General features: G+C 42.3%; 1 protein-coding gene across 1 annotated transcript; it reads left to right on the forward strand.

The window, feature by feature from the left end:
* The first annotated feature begins 5,023 nt into the window (after positions 1-5,023).
* LOC109890754 (eukaryotic translation initiation factor 2 subunit 2) lies at positions 5,024-20,006 on the forward strand. The gene is made up of 9 exons (XM_020482765.2): positions 5,024-5,192; positions 8,282-8,462; positions 8,586-8,686; positions 16,105-16,237; positions 16,321-16,424; positions 17,052-17,200; positions 17,325-17,381; positions 19,105-19,190; positions 19,672-20,006. Exons 1-9 carry the CDS (start codon positions 5,175-5,177, stop codon positions 19,845-19,847), a joined length of 1,005 nt encoding a protein of 334 aa, XP_020338354.1. The 5' UTR covers positions 5,024-5,174; the 3' UTR covers positions 19,848-20,006.
* The last annotated feature ends 1,234 nt before the right edge of the window (positions 20,007-21,240 follow it).

Here is a 21,240-nt window from a genome sequence, read left to right on the forward strand (position 1 = left end):
CGCTTGTCGACGATACCTGGAGGTGGTCTTAAGAAGAGCAGATCGGGCTCTCTTCGAGATACACAGATTAACATCTGGGCCGAGGGTAGGTTGGCCTCTTCCTCTTGCTCAGGGAAGAGCGGGGGCTGATAAACCACAGAGCACTCGAAGGGCGAGAGACCAGTGGCCGAGCAGGGGAGGGTGTTCTGGGCAAATCCACCTACACAAGTTGCTGGCTCCCGATGGGGGGTTGGCTGAGACGAGGCAATGAAGAGTCGTCTCCAGGTCCTGATTGGAATACTCCGACTGGCCATTAGATTGAGGATGAAACCCGGAGGACAGGCTGGCCGACGACCCAATGACGGTGAAGAACACCTTCCAGAATCGAGATGAGAACTGAGGACCACGATCTAAGACCGTGTCGACCGGAAGTCCATGCATTCAGAAGATGTTCTGTACCATGAGTTGGGCCGTATCCTTGGCTTAGGATAACGTGGGAAGGCGGGTAAAATGGGTGGCTTTGGAAAACAGATCCACCACCGTAAGGATGGTGGTGTTGCCATCAGACGGAGGGAGACCAGTGACAAAGTCCAGGGATATATGGGACCAGGGGTGATGAGGAACAGGGAGTGGTTGTAAGAGGCCGGCCGGAGCTTGCCTCTGAGTCTTATTCTGAGCACACTGCGTGCATGCGGCGGCGAATGTGGAGACATCAGAAACCATAGTGGACTACCAAAACATTGTCGGAGGAAGGCCTGGCCTTTGTCGGGAGGGCAGGTTAGATTAGAGGAATGAGCTCATTCCAGGACTGTGGACCATGGACAAACAACCGGTTAGCCGCCCCCCCTGCGCTTTGTGGACCAGGCTCTCGATACCCCACATGAGTGTCTCTGCAAGACAGGAGTTAGGGAAGCAACAGAGCTAGGCAAGCGAGAGAGGGCGTCAGGCGTCACATTCTATGACCCAGAGCGGTAAGGAGATGGTGAAATTGAAACGAGTGAACAACAGAGCCCAACGAGCCTGCCTTGAGTTGAGGCGCTTGGCAATGCAGAGATATTCCAGAATGTTATGGTCGGTCCACTCTAGGAATGGATGTTCTGCCCCTTATAGCCAGTGTCTCCATTCCTCCAGCTCCATCTTGACCGCAAGACATTCCCGGTTACCAACGTAATAGTTATTCTCCATGGGACTAAGATGATGGGATAGGAAAGTGCAGGGATGAAGCTTTTGGTCCTGGGCAGAACGCTGGGACAGGACGGCCCCCACTCCAATGTCCGAGGCATCGACCTCCACCACAAACTGACGGGACGGGTCCGGATGGATTAAGATGGGCGCTGTAGTGAACCGATCCTTGAGATCCGAAAACGCCTGGTCAGTAGCTGGGACCACATGAATGAAGGGGAGTGCAGAGCGGGGGGAAGCCAGCGTGCTGTAGCCACGAATAAAGTGGCGGTAGAAATGAGCAAATCCCAGGAAACGTTGCAGCTGCAGTCTGGATGTGGATTGGGGCCACTCAACCTTCGCTCTTTCCTTCTCCGGATCCATCTGAATGTTCCTGGCAGTGATGATATATCCCAGAAAGGACATAGTGGAGCGATGAAATTCACATTTCTCCGCCTTGACAAACAACTGGTTCTCCAGGAGGCACTGGAGGACTTGTCAGACGTGGAGAACGTACTCCTGAACCGAATGGGAAAAGACAAGGATGTCGTCGAGGTAGACAAACATGAACCGGTTCAACATGTCATGGAGCACATTACTGACCAGAGCCTGGAACACTGCGGGAGCGTTGGTCAGTTCGAATGGCATAACCAGATACTCATACTGTCCACTAGCTGTGTTAAAGGCTGTCTTCCATTCGTCTACTTCCCGTATCCAAACCAGACGGTAAGCATTCCGAATACGGTCGCCCCCTGGAGAGGCTCGAAAGCCAAGGAGAGGAGTGGTAGTGGGTAACGGTTCTTTAACGTGATGTCATTAAGGCCCTGGTAGTCGATACACGGGCACAGGGTTTTGTCCTTCCTCTCCACAAAGAAGGACCCTGAACCGGCAGGGGAGGAAGAAGAACAAATGAACCCTGCCCCCAGAGAGTCCTCAATGTACCCTTCCATGGTCTTTGTTTCCTGACCAGACAGGGAATAGCGCTGCCCCTGAGGCAGTGTAATACCAGGGAGGAGATCAATGGCGCAGTTATACGGTCGATGAGGAGGAAGAGATGTGGCGTGGGCCTTGTTGAAACCACCCGGGAGTCCTGATACTCCGCGGGAACGTCGGAGAGATCCAACGCTTTAACTAAACCCGCAGGAGGATGTCCAGGGGGTGGGCTGCGCCACCTGATGCAATGTGCGTGACAGAATGGGCTCTAACCCAGGATGGAACTCGCAGTCCAGTCAATCAGGGGGTCGCAGGTTAATATGAAGCATACTATGAGTGACCCTACCAAGAGAGTGTCCATCCAATGCTCTGGCGTCCATGGGAGAGGAGTTGTGTGGAGATACCCAGCTCCGACACTAGGGTAGTGTCCATAAAGCTGTTGTCAGTCCCAGAGTCCACGAGCACCTAGAGAGATTTAGACCGGTCACCCCACAACAGGATAGCATGGAGAGAAGCACGAGTAATGGGAACTGGGAGACTCCCTGTATGACCCACCAGCGTACTCATATCTACTGATGAGCCTGGGCTTTTTATTGGGCAGGGGATATTAAGTAATGTCCTGAAGTTCCACAATACAGACAGCTTTTAGAGCTCAGTCTGCGTAAACGGTCCTCAGGGGATAGTCTAGCCCTGCCCAGTTGCATGAGTGCCGGAGGAGACGAGTTGACAGTCCTCTATGATTTCTGAGGGAACTTGGGTGACATTGGATTCTCTCGGGAATGCAGGCGTCGCAGATTTTTGGGGTTCTTCGGAGGCAAGAGGAAAACCGTGGATGGGCGTGTGTGCCCGGGATCAGACCTCCTCTCCCTACTGCGTTCCCGTAGTCGCCCATCGATCCTTATGGTCAAGGCTACGAGAGAGTCGAGGTCCATGGGAAACACCCGTCTCAATGTCAACAGTGAAGAGTTGACTCAAGGATGCTGGCCTTCGAGGCAGAGTTTCTCTGTCCAGTGTCTGTGTTCTTTTGACCATCTTAATCTTTTCTTTTTATTGGCCAGTCTGAGATCTATTTTTCTTTGTAACTCTGCCTAGAAGGCCAGCATCCCGGAGTCGCCTCTTCGCTGTTGATGTTGAGACTAGTGTTTTGCGGGTGCTATTTAATGAAGCTGCCAATTGAGGACTTGTGAGGTGTCTGTTTCTCAAACTACACTCTGATGTACTTGTCCTCCTGCTCAGTTGTGCACCGGCACCCCACTCCACTTCTATTCTGGTTAAAGCCAGTTTGCGCTCTTCTGTTAAGGGAGTAGTACACAGCATTATACGAGATATTCAGTTTCTTGGCAATTTCTCGCATTCAATAGCCTTATTTTCTTAGAACAAGAATAGACCGACGAGTTTCAGAAGAAAGTTCTTTGTTTGTGGCCATTTTGAGCCTGTAATCAAACCCACAAATGCTGATCCTCCAGATACTCAACTAGTCTAAAGAAGGCCAGTTTTATTGCTTCTTTAATCAGGACAACAGTTTTCAGCTGTGCTAACATAATTGCAAATGGTTTTCTAATGATCAATTAGCCTTTTAAAATTATAAACTTGGATTAGCTAACACAACCTGCCATTGGACCACAGAGTAATGGTTGCTGATAATGGGCCTCTGTACGCCTATGTAGATATTCCATAAAAAATCTGCGGTTTCCAGCTACAATAGTCATTTATAACATGAACAATGTCGACACTGTATTTCTGATCAATTTTATGTTATTTTAATGGACAAAAAAAATGGCTTTTCTTTCAAAAACAAGGACATTTCTAAGTGACCTAACTTTTGAACGGTAGTGTACATACACAAACAAATCTCAAAATCTCACTCAGTTTTGTTTTGAATACATTCATATTCACATGTATTCATATACATACAGTACATATACACTACGCAGATTGTTATCTGAAACATTTTGACAATGACTTCATACATGTTCTGTAAGAATGTTGAAAGATTCATCAAACATTTTTAACTCAATTCAATAAAGATAGTGGCTTACCAAAAAGAGGCTTACCAAATGAAATGGAGATACGTAAGAATTGCGACACTGCTTTTGTGAAAGATGTTGAGGAAACTGCAATGACTACTGCAAAGTCTATAAACAACCGAGGACGGGTGGAAAAGGAAGTTTCACAGACTTACTTTAGAACTACAGTATGTGTCTGAGAATGTGTAGTCCCCCAGCTATTTTGAGTAGATTAATGACTGAACAGGGCCCTTGAGCAGTGCAATGATAAACACATACATCTTCTTGATGAGCATGCATATATTACATATATTACAACGGTTTTCTTTTAGATTCAGCCTTACACTTGATAATTTGACAAAAGGATTATAGATATTCTATAAGGACATCATTTGATGTTAAAAATGGGCATGAAAGACAATATGTGCCATTCCATCAGGAATGTAATTTTTTAAAATTATAATCCCCTTAGTCTCGGATTTGCACATTTTGTTTCCAGATATAATTATTGCTTTCAGACTCCTGATCCCCAAAATCAAGCAAGTGCACAAAGTCCCATGATGATATGCGTTGATGCTCTGTCAGACTATTAAGTGAATACAGGCCCAAAATAGGGACAACAATGAGCAAAATATTGTTATTTTAAGATCTTGTATAGTCATTGTGTGGAGGTTTCAAATGAAATGTATTTGTTTTCATGGTTGACAACAGAATAAAATGGCTTTATATCATAATGGCAGATCGCTTCCAGTCTCCTGATGGCCAAAATCAAGCAAGATGATGATGTGCTTTGATCCTATGTGAGACTTTAATACATGTCCAAAATAAGGACACCAATGTTCCACCTTCCCAGATGTTGTTGACCTGAGGGTAGTGTACACTGAACTATAGTAGGGTGCCGGAGCACAAAACACTACATATCCCACTAGGCCTTTCCCTTACACCTGGGCATGAAATAAATAACATTTGCGCATGCGCAAACACTACTGCTCGGTAGCTGATGCAAGAAACCCGAAACTGACCAGTGGTTTGGGTGATTAAAACATATACTGCAACGGAATTTCATCGTTATCTGACACAACATAGTCTGGAAACATGTCGGGAGACGACGAGGTAACTAATTCAATTTTACCATTGTAATTCATGTTTATGAGAAACATAATTATGGCCTACACACGTGTGACAATGAGGCAGCTAGCTAAGGTCTAACGTTAGCCACCCCATGTTATTGCTGGTTAGATAGCTGCTTCATCTCCTTAAAATTGTCAGTAAAACCCTTGACATGTACTGTAGCTAACTATTTGTCATTGTGCGACCGTGTCCGATTGAATGTAGATATTTTGCTGACTGTTGGTGGATGTCAATTCAGTACCTATCGGTAGTTTTTCATTTTGTGTTGTGTTAGGTTAGTGCTTCGTCCCTGCTAGCTACGTTACCCAGCTAGTTTGCTTCTTCCCGCAACGAGCCATTTTACAGATGTTTATGCGGAAGCTTCGCAGCCTGACGTCCTTCATCGACCAAACCTAAACTAACGTTATTCGGGTTCGTCAAAATAACGTTTCCCGCCAACAGAGCCAGAGGCATATCCATTATCTCTAGGAACAATAGTTACGTTTCGTTGGGTTGAATGAATGTGTCCTTTGATATCAGATAAGCGTTTGAAGCACGTTTTTATCCAGGGTCTCCCATTTTTTTCCGCCTGTGGGCTGCCATTGTAGTCCATTCTAGACCACACGGTCCAAGAGAGTAAACTAGCATGTAAACTCCAACTTCTACAGGCGGAAAATGGGAGACCCTGGATAAATGTTTTAAACGCTTATTTGATAGCGAAGGCCACATTAGTGCCCTACTCATGGCCCCGACGTTAATTAAGGCCCTATATCAGGCCCGATTTGCTTCTGCCAAATTTAAGGCCCGGCCCTACTCAAAATCAGAAATAACTTCCTGCGTTAGTAAATCCATTAGCTGTTCTTTTCTTTCAGTCATTGCTCCCTACACACAGCTCACCCCTCTCGTGGCAGCTATGAGTGTCTTAAAAAACGGCTTAGCTGGGGTTGCTCTGGGCAGTGAGTAGACATGAGAGAGCTGTTAGCTACTTTTCATCACTCTAAACTAAAGGAACATTATTTTATATGTTAAATTCCTCCTGTCTTATATTTGGGCTCCCGAGTGGTGGCACAGCGGTCTATGGCACTGCATCTCAGTGCAAGAAGTGTCACTACAGTCCCTGGTTCGAATCCAGGCAGTATCACATCCGGCCATGATTGGGAGTCCCATAGGGCGGTGCACAATTTGCCTACTGTCATTGTGTTGCCATAATTGTAAATAAGAATGTATTCTTCATTGACTTGCCTAAGAAAAAAAAAAAAAGGCTGAAGCATTTCTGACACCATGTTATGATCTTAGTCAGTTATGTTACTGCAGAGCATGAGCAAAAGGCTCAGCTTCAAAATGTTTGTGAGGCCCAGCCCGTATCCTAGTTATTGATGTGAAAAAAAACAAGGCCCTCCCCTAACCCGTAGATATTGTCGGGTTCCGTCAGGCAGCAGAGCTCTAGGGCACGTTCAACTAGAGGTCGGACGATTTCAAGATTTCATAACAATCTGTAATCAGCCTTTTTGGACACCAATTACATTGCAATCCACGGGGAGACTGTGTGGCAGGCTGATCACCTGTTACGCGAGTGCAGCATCAAAAGGACCTTGTGGCTGCAAGGAGCCATGGTAAGTTGCTAGCTAGCATTAAACTAATCTTATAAAAAACAATCAATCTTCAATCACTAGTTAACTACACATAGTTTATGATATTACTAGGTTACCTGGCGTTTCCTACGTTGCATATAATCAATGCGGTGCCCGTTAATTTATCATCGAATCACAGCCTATTTCAACTTCGCCAAACTGGTGATGATTTAACAAAAATGCAATGGCGAAAAAGCACAATCGTGGCACAAGTGTACCTAACCATAAACATCAATGCCTTTCTTAAAATCAACACACAAGTATTTTTTTTAACCCTGCATATTTAGTATTTAAAAAATCATGTTAGCGGGCAATATTAACAAGGGAAGTTGTCACTTGTCTTGCGTTCAGTGCAAGCAGAGTCGGGGTATATGCAACAGTGTGGGCCGCCTGGCTTGTTGCGAACTGTGTTGAGACCATTTCTTCCTAACAAAAAAACGTAATTAATTTGCCAGATTTTTACATATTTATGAAGTAACATTGAAGGTTGTGCAATGTAACAGCAATATCTAGACTTAAGGTTGACGCCCGTTCGTTAAAATACGGAACGGTTCTGTAATTTCACTGAAAGAATAAACGTTTTGTTTTCAAAATGATAGTTTCTGGATTTTACCATATTAATGACAAATGCTTGTATTTCTGTGTGTTTATTATAATTTGATAGAGCAGTCTGACTGAGCGATGGTAGGCAGCAGCAGGCTCGTGAGCATTAATTCAAACAGCACTTTACTGTGTTTGCCAGCAAGCTCTTAGCAATGCTTGAAGCACAGCGCTGTTTATGACTTCAATCCTATCAACTCCCGAGATTAGGCTGGCAATACTAGTGCCTATAAGAACATCCAATGGTCAAAAGTATATGAAATATAAATGGTCTAGAGATTGTCGACGCATCAATTATTATAACTACAACCTAAAACTTCTTATCTGGGAATATTGAGAAGTTAAAAGGAACCACCAGCTTTCACATGTTCTGAGCAAGGAACTTAAACGTTAGCTTTTTTACATGGAACATATTGCACTTTTACTTCTCCCACACTGTTTTTGCATTATTTAAACCAAATTGAACATGTTTCATGGAGACTAAATAGATTTTATGTATTATAAGTGTTCATTGTTCATTCAGTGTTGTTCTAATTGTCATTATTACAAATATATAAACAATATTGGCCGATTTCTAATCGGTATCGGCTTTTTTTGGTCCTCCAATAATCGCTATCGCAGTTGAAAAATCCTAATCGGTCGACCTCTACATTCAACCCAACGAATCATAAGTGTTGTTCCTAGAGATATTGGGGTATGCCTCTGTTGGCTGGAAAAATTATTTTTGTGTAACCAAATAGATTAGGTTTAGTAAACAATCACTTGTTGCGGGACGAAGCAAGTTAGCTATATTTGCAAGATTAATGCTGACACCGTCATAGGGGTCAGCCGTTCATAACACGTTCCGTTTGTGCTTTGCAGATGATATTTGATCCCAACATGTCCAAGAAGAAGAAAAAGAAGAAGAAGCCTTTCATGCTAGATGAAGAAGGAGGGGACGGTGCCAGTGAGGATGCTCCACAGCCAGAAGCAAAGGAGGTGGAGGTGGATGGAGGAGAGGACAGAGAGGTGGACTTTGACGAGGATGACGGAAGGAGGAAAGGTGAGTAAGTAACAGGGCCCTCAGGTGCCTTAACATAATATAAACTAAAAAGGTGGCTTTGCATGTGTCTGACTTATAAGATCTTTTGTAAGTAAGACTTTTTGATCTTGGTATGTTTGCCAGAAATCTCTGATGACCTGGATGACTTAAACTTCTTCAACCAGAAGAAGAAGAAAAAGAAAAAGCCAAAGACATTTGACAATGATGTAGAGGAGGGAATAAAGGTACGTTTTGGGTTAAGTGCCCAGATAGCTGGCCAGTGGGCCTTACTTGGCGTGTAGAATGTTGACTTTCTTTTAACATGTTTTCATAAGTGTCTATTAAATTATGGAAATGTTTGATGACTTATCTACAAAATGGATTCCTGTCAACCTTGTAGGCGGTGGATATGTCTCATAGATAGGGATAAGATGGATCATTGCTTTTTGTAGCTTTAATTATACACTGGGTGTACAAAACCATTAGGATATAGACTGACATGGTGAATCCAGGCAAAAGCTATGATCCTTTATTGATGTCACTTGTTATTAAATCAATCCACTTCCAATCAGTGTTGGTGAAGGGGGCGAGACAGGTAATAGAAGGGGAAGACAGGTTAAGAAAGATTTTAAGCCTTGAGACAATTGAGACATGGAATGTATGTGTGTGCCATTAGGGGTGAATGGGCAGACAAAATATAAGGAGAACCGGTTTGTGTCGAACTGAAACGCTGATGGGGTTTTCATGCTCAGTTTCCCATGTGTATCAAGAATGGTCCACCACTAAGCTAGGGCGTAAATAGCCACGGGGTGGTTTTTCAATACCGTTTAAACTTTCAAGTTTTTCAATACATGTTAATATTTGCAGATGTTTTTTAACTAAATACCTGCATTCAACTTGTGTAATGCATTTAGGGGATGAAGCACATTGAGTTCTTATTTCACCGGTCACCTTATTTTGCATTTTGAAGCTTACTTAGTTCTCCAGAACAGTTGAGCCAGTCACATGTTTGTAAATAAGACAAGGAGACAAAGCGGGAGCAGGTGAGTCCAGCTGCGTATTAACACGGGTGACGTTTTATATTGAAAGTTACTTTTTTTGGTTCAATAGAGTGATCAGGGAGGTGCAACTATACTTTTCCTTCACAGAACGTACATCACTGCAACCCATTCAGCTGAAAATGGTTAATTTTCATCAGATGACAACAGAAGTGCAACGCTATTTGACTTTGATTTGGACTATCTATGTTTACAAAACGCAGTAAGATATTTGAACTTTTTCCCTGTGTGAAAAACAGAATTACGCGTTAACACAACCCCTAGTTTAACTTGCTATCTAAGTGGCTGAATTAATAAGGTGACGGGGTATCATATTGTGTTAGCACTCTACTCTATTTGAGAAGTCAAAGACCTTTGGATTAGTTATCTGTACAGCTGCCGCTGCTATCTTGAGGCGGCAGGTCGACTAGTGGTTAGAGCGTTGGGCCAGTTAGCGAAAGGCTGCTAGATCGAGTCCCGGAGCTGACAAGGTAAAAATCTGCTGTTCTGCCCCAGAACAAGGCAGTTAACCCATTGTTCCTAGGCATTTGTTCAATTTGTTCTTAACTAACTCGCCTTGTTAAATAAAATTAAATCTAAATTTCCTTGCGCTCCCCCCTCTTCGTTCTGGCCCATCTGCTCCTCTTCTCCGAGCAGAGCAGGCAGGCCTGTTGCTCTAGCGACTCCAGACTCCACACAGACACAGCTCGTAGACACAGATGGGGTTAGTTCTAAAAAATATTTGGTTACGGTATATATGTTGTTGGAGAGCCCGTACCGCATGCGTCAATTTTGTCATATCTCTCCTTCACATTCACATGTAAATGTCCAAACTCAACAAAAATGACATTCGGTAGCTCCTACATACATATGCATAACTTTATGAGCATATTTAGCTTGCAGCCTCCATTAAAATTCACTGTTTTGCATTTTGATAATGGACACCCTTGGGCTTTCTTTTGCATTTCTGGTACCCCCTTGTGAACTAAACTGGTAATACCATGTATTCCGTGGTGAGAGGACAGTATGACGATATGAAAATCTGGATACTGCCGAACCCTATCTATTACCCAACGGACATCCAGCCAACTTGACACAACTGTGGGAAGCATTGGCGTCAACCTGGGCCAACCTCCCTGTTCAACACTTCTGACACCTTGTAGAGTCCAATTGAGGCTGTTCTGAGGGCAAAAAGGGGGTGTACCTCAATATGAGGATGGTGTTCCTAAAGTTCTTGTACACTCAGTGTACGGTGTATGACTTTCTGTGTTGTGGCTTGATGTGTTAAATTTCTCCTGTGATGGATTTCAGTCATAGGGTTTCTGGAGAGGTTGTTTTTGAGATCAGTGTAGATCCATACTAAAATATCTCTGGGGGTTTGGACATGACAGCCTAATACAGACAGAATCGGTTCTACAAAATATATTCTCAAATTTTATTTTCTCTTGTTACGCTGTGTGCACTGAACAGACATGCTTGATTTTTGATCAAACACCAGTGTTCAGATGAAGGGAATAAAACATTTTTTATAATGCGCACCTCAGCAGCGCTCAACTCACAGCGGTGTGTAGCCTACTGTAGCTGCTGGCAAAGTCATTCAAAGCCAGTTCTTCTATCACTCAGGATGCATCTTTCCAGTGCTATTATTTTTGCCATGTAATGTTATTAACCTCTCTAAGGTACGTGGGACGCTAGCGTCCCATCTGGCCAACATCCAGTGAGGTTGCAGAGCGCCAAATTCAATTACAGAAATGCTCATTATAAAAATTCAGAAATCAAGACATATTTTACATAGGTTTAAAGATTAACTTCTTGTTAAACCAACCAGTGTCATATTTATAAAATGCTTTTCGGCGAAAGCATACCTAGCCCAGAACACAGCCCCGTTGACAAATTATTACAAACAGTAACTAGCCAAGCAGAAGCGTTACAAAACTCAGAAAGAGAGAAAATTAATCCCTTACCTTTGATCTTCATATGGTGGCAATTAGAAGACATTAATTTACTCAATAAATGTTCCTTTTGTTCGATGAAGTCTCTTTATATCCAAAAATCTGTTTTGTTCGCGCGTTTTCTTCAGTAATCCACAGGCTCAAAATCAGTCAAAACAATCAGACAAATCCAAATTGTATCCGTAAAGGTCATAGAAACATGTCAAACGATGTTTATATTCAAACCTCAGTTTGTTTTTTAGCCTAAATTATCTATAATATTTCAACCAGACAATATTGTCGTCAATATAAAAGGTAAACAAGAAATGCACATGCGCCTGAAAAAGCTCTACGACACATTAGTGTTAGGGTCAACTCGTTCAGACTGGTCTTGCTCCCTCATTTATAAGAATACAAGCCTGAAACGATTTCTAAAGACTGTTGAGATCTAGTGGAAGGCATAGGAACTGCAAATGGAGCCCTAAGTCAATGGATACTGTAATGGCTTTGAAAAGAAAACTAAAAAAAATATTTAAAAAAACGACTTCCTGAATGGATTTCTCTGGTTTTCGCCTGCTAATTCAGTTCTGTTATACTCACACACTATTTTAACAGTTATATGCATTTATCTTCTGGGCTCGAGTAGCAGGCCATTGAATTTGGGCATGCTTTTCATCCAAAATTCCAAATGCTGCCCCTACCCTCGAGAGGTTAAAACAAAATCAGACAACCCCATGGTAGAATAGTTGACCTATTTACATAGTTGGCTTGTGTTCTATGCCAGATAAATATTCCTATCAATGCACATTGAAGAGCCGAGAGCAGTAGGGGGGAAACATGTATTCTGACAAGCAGTCAATGCACAACAATTCTAATGCAATCGTGGGAAAAAACGTTTGAAAGCCGTTTTGGCCTTTGCAAAAAAAAAAGGACGATCCCTGTTTTACATTGCTATCACATTCATTTCTGTACTCATTCAATTGTGCGTGGAATCTTTTTTTACAAATGCAGTTTTAGAACCCGAGTTTCAAGCATGGTTTAGGCACAGCTGAGCAACAGAGCTCTTAAAGGTGCAATGACATTTTTTGTAATAGAGACATAAATTATTCAACCAAATTATATATTTTTTTATTAGACAATGATAATTCATAATAACAACCAGGATGTTGTCCAAAGGGGCAAGCCACTATGCTTCATCAGTTGGGCTACAGGTGATAATGCTTATTGCTAATAGCACATCTGATAATATGCACCATGCATAGGCTATGCAGTGCATTCCACATTTTGCTACGTTACAACCGTATTCTAAAAAAACATTTTTTTATGTTTTTTTGCAAATGTATTCAAAATAAACACATGTACGTACAGTGGCAAAAGTATGTGAACCCTTTAGAAATACTTGGATTTCTGCATAAATTGGTCATGAAATTTGATCTGATCTTCATCTTGGTCACAAGACAAACGGTCTGCTTAAACGAATAACACAAACAATGATATGTTTTCATGTCTTTATTGAACACACTGTGTAAACATTCACAGTGCAGGGTGGGAAAAGTATGCGAACCCTTTGATTTAATAACTGGTTGACCCTCCTTTGGCAGCAAATTTTTATTTTTTAAATTTTATTTTACCTTTATTTAACCAGGTAGGCAAGTTGAGAACAAGTTCTCATTTACAATTGCGACCTGGCCAAGATAAAGCAAAGCAGTTCGACAGATACAACGACACAGAGTTACACATGGAGTAAAACAAACATACAGTCAATAATACAGTATAAACAAGTCTATATACAATGTGAGCAAATGAGGTGAGAAGGGAGGTAAAGGCAAAAAAGGCCATGGTGGCAAAGTAAATACAATATAGCAAGTAAAACACTGGAATGGTAGTTTTGCAATGGAAGAATGTGCAAAGTAGATATAAAAATAATGGGGTGCAAAGGAGCAAAATAAATAAATACAAATTTAATACAGTTGGGAAAGAGGTAGTTGTTTGGGCTAAATTATAGGTGGGCTATGTGCAGTAATCTGTGAGCTGCTCTGACAGTTGGTGCTTAAAGCTAGTGAGGGAGATAAGTGTTTCCAGTTTCAGAGATTTTTGTAGTTCGTTCCAGTCATCGGCAGCAGAGAACTGGAAGGAGAGGCGGCCAAAGAAAGAATTGGTTTTGGGGGTGACTAGAGTGATATACCTGCTGGAGCGTGTGCTACAGGTGGGAGATGCTATGGTGACCAGCGAGCTGAGATAAGGGGGGACTTTACCTAGCAGGGTCTTGTAGATGACATGGAGCCGGTGGGTTTGGCGACGAGTATGAATCGAGGGCCAGCCAACGAGAGCGTACAGGTCGCAATGGTGGGTAGTATATGGGGCTTTGGTGATAGACTGCATCCAATTTGTTGAGTAGGGTATAATAATAATAACAATAACCTCAACCAAATGTTTTCTGTAGGATCAGATCAGTCATGCCACAGCATCTCAATCAGGTTGAGGTCAGGACTCTGACCACTCCAGAAGGAATATGTTCTTCTGTTGATGATTTTCTAATGTGTTTTGGGTCATTGTCCTTTTGTATCACCCAACTTCTGTTGAGCTTCAATTGGCAGACAGCCTAACAGTCTCCTGCAAAATGTCTTATCTTGGGAATTCATTTTGTGCTGTTTTTTTCTTCTTTCACAGTGTTGTGTGTGTAGTTTCATCTGTCCACAGAATATTTTGCCAGAAGCGCTTGGGAACATCCAGTTGCACTTTTGCTAACTTCAGATGTGCAGCAATGTTCTTTGGACAGAAGTGGCTTCTTCTGTGGTGTACTCCCATGAACACCATTCTTGTTTAGTGTGTTACATATCGTAGACTCGTCAGAGATGTTAGACTTACAGAAATCTCTGGAACATGCTATCTGACACTCTAGGATTCTTAACCTTATTGAACGTTCTGTGCTGTGCTCTTGCAGTCATCTTTGCAGGACGGCCACTTTCTAGGGAGAGTAGCAACAGTGCTGACATCAAGGTCTTATGTCTTCTGAGATCTCTTTTGTTTGAGGCATGGTTCACATCAGGCAATGCTTCTTGTGAATAGCAAACTAAAATTTTGTGATGGTTTCTTATTGGGCAATGCAGCTCTAACCAACATCTCTAATCTCATTAATTGGACTCCAGGTTAGCTGACTCCTGACTCCAATTAGCTTTTGGAGAAGTCATTAGCCTAGGAGTTCACTTACTTTTTCCAACCTACACTGAATGTTTAAATTATGTATTCAATATAAGCAAGAAATACAATGATTTGTGTTATTAGTTTAAGCACAGTCTTGTTATGACTTAGATGAAGATCATATCACATTTGATGACCAATTTATCCAGGTAATTCCAAAGGGTTCACGTAATTTCTTTCCAGTAAGTATTCAGACCTTTTACTCAGTACATTGTTGAAGCACTTTTGGCAGTGATTACAGCCTTGAGTCTTGGGTATGACGCTACAAGCTTGCCTCACCTCTATTTGGGGAGTTTCTCCCATTCTTCTCTGTAGATCCTCTCAAGCGCTGTCAGGTTGGATGGGGGAGTGTCGCTGCACAGTTGGTAACTCCAAGCGGGATGTCATGTGCCTTTTTACTGAGGAGTGGCTTCCGTCTGGCCATCTACCATGAATGCCATATTGGTGGGAGTGCTGCAGAGATGGTTGTCCTTCTGGAAGGTTCTCCCATCTCCACAGAGGAACTCTAGATCTGTCAGTAACCATTGGGTTCTTGATCACCTTCCTGGACATGGCCCTTCTCCCCCAATTGCTCAGTTTGGCCGGGCGGCCAGCTCAAGGAAGAGTCCAAACTTCTTCCATTTAAGAATGATGGAGGCCACTGTGTTCTTAGGGACTTTTCAATGTGCCAAACTTTGTTTTTAGTACCCTTCCCCAGATCTGTGCCTCAACACAATCCTGTCTTGGAGGTCTATGGACAATTTCTTCGAACTCGTGGCTTGGGTTTTTTCTCTGACATGCACTGTCAACTGTGGAACCTTTTTATAGACAGGTGTGTGCCTTTCCAAATCATGCCCAATCATTTGAATTTACCACAAGTGGACTCTAATAAAGTTGTAGAAACATCTCAAGAATGATCAATGAAAACAGGATGCACCTGAGCTCAATTTAGAATCTCATAGCAAAGGGTCTGAATGTAATTTAAGATATAATTTGCCAACATTTCTAAAAACCTGCTTTCGCTTTATCATTATGGGGCGTTCTTTGTAGATTGAGGAAATGGTTGTATTTAATCCATTTTAGAATAAGGCTGTAAAGTAACAAAGTCATGGGGTTTGACATTTTTAAAAGTATGTTATTGGGCCCATTTCTGGAGGTGGAAATTATATTTTAATGTGTGTCAGCATAATTTTGTCATTGATTTTAGAGTAAATGTCCTTTTTAAAAAGTCACCGGAACTGAACTCAGTGCTATATAAAAATGTTCCTGGAAGGACCCCCTAAGCAAGGAGAATGGAGTTGGTCAAACTCTGTTTAATACATGTACAAAATGATCCTCTGTCCCTGAAAGTATGATGCGCATGACTTTCTTTACATGAATGTGGGGGTTAACGTGGCCCCTTACACTCGATCTGAGATGGACTTGAGTTTCGGTCATGGGGTTATTTAAATTTTTATTAGCCCCTGCGTTTAGTATGTATTCAGTTGACTTTATTCTATAACTGTCCATACACAGGAGCTGAAAATTGAGACCGAGCCCTCTGAAACCAACGGAGAGGGCGACTTGATGTTAGAACTAGGAAAAAAGAAAAGGAAGTCCAAGGCTGTGAATTTCGACATGGATGACGACATGGAAATCAAAGATGACGGTGAGTGATTCACAGGCTGGATAAATGTTGTAAGCCAGCATGCAAACTGACATTTGGCCTTTCTCATACCTTGTGGTTTAAAGCCCAGGAAGACGACGATGGAAAGAACACTGACGACATCACGTTCAGCAGCACACAGTTAGGCCCTGCGTGGGCGGGCTCAGAGAGAGACTACACATATGACGAGGTACAATCGGAGTCAGTAGGTCAAGATACTTCCCTTAAAGCTGCAATATGTAACTTTTTGGGCGACCTGACCAAACCAACATAGAAATGCGAGTTATAGATCTGTCACTAATTGAAAACAAGTCTAAGAAGCTGTAGATCTGGTCTGTGTGTGCTAATTATATGCTTACCGTTCTTAAGTGTAGTTTCAGGTCTATCTTTCGGTTTTGTACACCAGCTTCAAACAGTTGAAAATACAATATTTAAGGGTTATTGAAAAAATATTTCACAGCGGTTTAGATGGTACAATTATTCTCTACACTGCGACATTGCTTTTTTTGTGACATAAATTGAAATTTGGCAAATTATTAGAATTTTAGCAACCAGGAAATGGCAGTGTGATTTCTGCATATTGTACATATTTTTTTTCTTTTTAAGATTTGAGGAATATTACATCAGAGTATATTACACTAGGCATTTTCATCAGAGACCTAAGCTGTACGACATCATGACCTTAAATAAAGGAATGTTTAGTTACATCTTCATTAGAAAATTATTAGTCAAATCCTATTGAAGCCAATGTCTTTCAGTGGTGTTTCCCAAGTATTTCATTCTACAATCCAGGCTGATTCATCTCCCTCCCTTGTAGCTGCTGAACCGTGTCTTTCAAATCATGCGGGAGAAGAATCCTGACATGGTGGCTGGGGAGAAGCGGAAGTTTGTCATGAAGCCTCCCCAGGTGGTCCGAGTAGGCACCAAGAAGTCATCCTTTGTCAACTTCACCGACATCTGCAAACTGTGAGAATACCATGAGATGCGCTGTTGAAGTTTTTAGAGATGTTGAGGTTTAATGACTTAGTCTCCCTTGTTGAATCACATTATTTTGCGTCATTAGTGCCCTTACTGTAATTGTTCTTGACAGGTTGCATCGGCAGCCAAAACATCTCCTCGCCTTCTTGTTGGCTGAGCTTGGAACAAGGTAAGGTTTTGGTCAGCAAGTGAAGGAAAGCATTTATCTGCTACGTTAAACATTTATTTTTTATATACAGTGGGGAAACAAGTATTTGATACACTGCCGATTTTGCAGGTTTTCCCACTTACAAAGCATGTAGAGGTCTGTAATTTTTTATCATAGGTACAATTCAACTGTGAGAGACGGAATCTAAAACAGAAAATCACATTGTATGATTTTTAAGTAATTAATTAGCATTTTATTGCATGACATAAGTATTTGATACATCAGAAAAGCAGAACTTAATATTTGGTACAGAAACCTTTGTTTGGAAATAGAGAGATCATACGTTTCCTGTAGTTCTTGACCAGGTTTGCACACACTGCAGCAGGGATTTTGGCCCACTCCTCCATACAGACCTTCTCCAGATCCTTCAGGTTTCGGGGCTGTCACTGGGCAATACAGACTTTCAGCTCCCTTCAAAGATTTTCTATTGGGTTCAGGTCTGGAGACTGGCTAGGCCACTCCAGGACCTTGAGATGCTTCTTACGGAGCCACTCCTTAGTTGCCCTGGCTGTGTGTTTCGGGTCTTTGTCATGCTGGAAGACCTAACCACGACCCATCTTCAATGCTCTTACTGAGGGAAGGAGGTTGTTGGCCAGGATCTCGCGATACATGGCCCCATCCATCCTCCCCTCAATAAGGTGCAGTCGTCCTGTCCCCTTTGCAGAAAAGCATCCCCAGTGAATGATGCTTCCACCTCCATGCTTCATGGTTGGGATGGTGTTCTTGGGGTTGTACTCATCCGTCTTCTTCCTCCAAACACGGCGAGTGGAGTTTAGACCAAAAAGCTCTATTTTTGTCTCATCAGACCACATGACCTTCTCCCATTCCTCCTCTGGATCATCCAGATGGTCATTGGCAAACTTCAGACGGGCCTGGACATGCGCTGGCTTGAGCAGGGGGACCTTGCGTGCGCTGCAGGATTTTAATCCATGACGGTGTAGTGTGTTACTAATGGTTTTCTTTGAGACTGTGGTTCCAGCTCTCTTCAGGTCATTGACCAGGTCTTGCCGTGTAATTTTGGGCTGATCCCTCACCTTCCTCATGATCATTGATGCCCCACGAGGTGAGACCTTGCATGGAGCCCCAGACCGAGGGTGATTGACAGTCATCTTGAACTTCTTCCATTTTCTAATAATTGTGGCAACAGTTGTTGCCTTATAAGCTGCTTGCCTATTGTCCTCTAGCCCATCCCAGCCTTGTGCAGGTCTACAATTTCACCCCTGATGTCCTTACACAGCTCTGTGGTCTTGGCCATTGTGGAGAGGTTGGAGTCTGTTTGATTGAGTGTGTGTGGACAGGTGTCTTTTATAGAAGGAGTTCAAACAGGTGCAGTTAATACAGATAATGAGTGGAGGACAGGAGTGCTTCTAAAAGAAAAACTAACAGAGAATCTGTGAGAGCCGGAATTCTTACTGGTTGGTAGGTGATCAAATAGTTATGTCATGCAATAAAATGCAAATGAATTACTTAAAAATCATACAATGTGATTTTCTGGATTTTTGTTTTATATTCCATCTCTCACAGTTGAAGTGTACCTATGATAAAATATACAGACCTCTACATGCTTTAGGAAACACTGCTGATTTTGCAGGTTATCAAATACTTGTTCTCCCCACTGTATATTAGAAAATGAATGTGTATGGAGGATATGAATTTATGACTGAAACAATTTTTATTGCAACAGTGGCTCTATAGACGGAACTAATCAGCTCATCATCAAAGGAAGATTCCAGCAGAAACAGATAGAGAATGTCTTACGAAGATATATTAGTAAGTGCTCGTGTTGACAATTGTCCTACCTTTGTACGCATCTCTGAACTCGTGATTTAATTCTGATTTCAGTTAATCACTGCAAATGAGAGGATGACGACAATCTAATGTACTTAACATTGTTTTGTTTAATTAAAATGATAGGGGTCCGACTTTGCAATTTGCTAGCCATGTTCATAACAAGACTTGCTTGGTTGTGAGCTGTTCCTCTAGGATTTAGCGAGGGCGATATGTAATTTTTGCAAAATATACAATTCCGTATATACTGTTCGAGGGTTTGCAAATTTGACCAGTTACGGCGCTATTTCCACAACAGTTAAATCAGTGCAATATTATCGCATATAACGGATTTATCACCGCAGTACAAAAAGCCAGTTAGCAATTTCAACCAATCACCTGACCTTCACAGCATAATATGGTTAAATCAAACCAGATGCCAACAATTCCCAATCTCATCCAAGTTTTTCTATCCCCTTTTTAGAGGAGTATGTGACGTGTCATACATGTCGCTCCCCCGACACTATCCTCCAGAAGGACACACGACTCTACTTCCTACAGTGCGAGACCTGCCACTCCCGCTGTTCCGTCGCCAGCATCAAGGCAGGTTTCCAGGCAGTCACAGGCAAGAGGGCTCAGCTCCGCGCCAAAGCCAATTAAAACCACCACCGCTGCCCCCTCTCCCCCATCTGTGCTCTGTTTCTCTCTCAGAAGCGGAGTGGACAGGATGGGCCAGGCTGGACGCTTTTATGGACCGTCTGTGGATTTGTTACCTATTGTAAAGAAATGAATAAATCGTATACCATCTGGGTGATCAGACGCAGTCTATATTTTCTAATTCCATTATCCATCACTATGGTGGACCAGGGTAATTTAATTGAATATAATGTCATTTAAAATATAAGCATTGTTTATTCGATACTACTAGATAAATCCATTATTTTGTTCAGACCATCCCTCTTGTGCACCAGGTTCTTAGCTTCCAAAAGTATGAATTCAGTATTATGAATGCCAAATTAAGAGACCATATTAGGGTATGTTCAAACAGACAAACTGATGTGGAATAATTTGCTTTGGGGGAGGGGCTACAGTTGTTGCACTGTCAGAAAGGTTGCTAATACAGTTGAAGTGGGAAGTTTACATACACCTTAGCCAAATACATTTAAACTCAGTTTTTCACATCTCCTGACATTTAATCCTAGTGAAAAGTCCCTGTCTTAGTGAGCTAGGATCAACTTTATTTTAAGAATGTGAAATGTCAGAATAGTAGAGAATTTCTTTCAGCTTTTATTTCTTTCATCACATTCCCAGTGGGTCAGAAGTTTACATACACTCAATTAGTATTTGGTAGCATTGCCTTGGGTCAAACGTTTCGGGTAGCCTTCCACAAGCTTCCCACAATAAGTTGGGTGAATTTTGGCCCATTCCTCCTGACAGAGCTGGTGTAACTGAGTCAGGTTTGTGGGCCTCCTTGCTCGCAGACGCTTTTTCAGTTCTGCCCGCAAATTTTCTATAGGATTGAGGTCAGGGCTTTGTGATGGCCACTCCAATACCATGACTTTGTTGTCCTTAAGCCATTTTGCCACAACTTTGGAAGTATTCTTGGGTTATTGTCCACTTGGAAGACCCATTTGCGACCAAGCTTTAACTTCCTGACTGATGTCTTGATGTTGCTTCAATATATCCACATAATTTTCCTTCCTCACGATGCCATTTATTTTATGAAGTGCACCAGTCCTTCCTGCGGCAGAGCACCCCCCACAACATGATGCCCCGTGCTTCACGGTTGGGATGGTGTTCTTCGGCATGCAAGCCTCCCCCTTTTCCTCCAAACATTATGGCCAAACAGCTCTATTTTTGTTTCATCAGACCAGAGGACATTTCTCCAAAAAGTACGATCTTTGTCCGCATGTGCAGTTGCAAACCGTAGTCTAGCTTTTTTATGGCGGTTTTGGAGCAGTGGCTTCTTCCTTGCTGAGCGGACTTTCAGGTTATGTCGATATATAGGACTCATTTTTACTGTGGATATAGATACTTTTGTACCTGTTTCCTC

The sequence above is a fragment of the Oncorhynchus kisutch genome, linkage group LG5, assembly GCF_002021735.2.
Source record: "Oncorhynchus kisutch isolate 150728-3 linkage group LG5, Okis_V2, whole genome shotgun sequence".
In the NCBI taxonomy this organism is placed as follows: domain Eukaryota; kingdom Metazoa; phylum Chordata; class Actinopteri; order Salmoniformes; family Salmonidae; genus Oncorhynchus; species Oncorhynchus kisutch.

What these genes read in the sequence shown, in the direction of transcription:
- LOC109890754 (XM_020482765.2), top strand. An exon ending in GGATGACGGAAGGAGGAAAG is followed by an intron (nt 8,463 to 8,585) that starts GTGAGTAAGTAA and finishes TATGTTTGCCAG; the next exon opens with AAATCTCTGATGACCTGGAT. An exon ending in TTCACCGACATCTGCAAACT is followed by an intron (nt 17,201 to 17,324) that starts GTGAGAATACCA and finishes TGTTCTTGACAG; the next exon opens with GTTGCATCGGCAGCCAAAAC.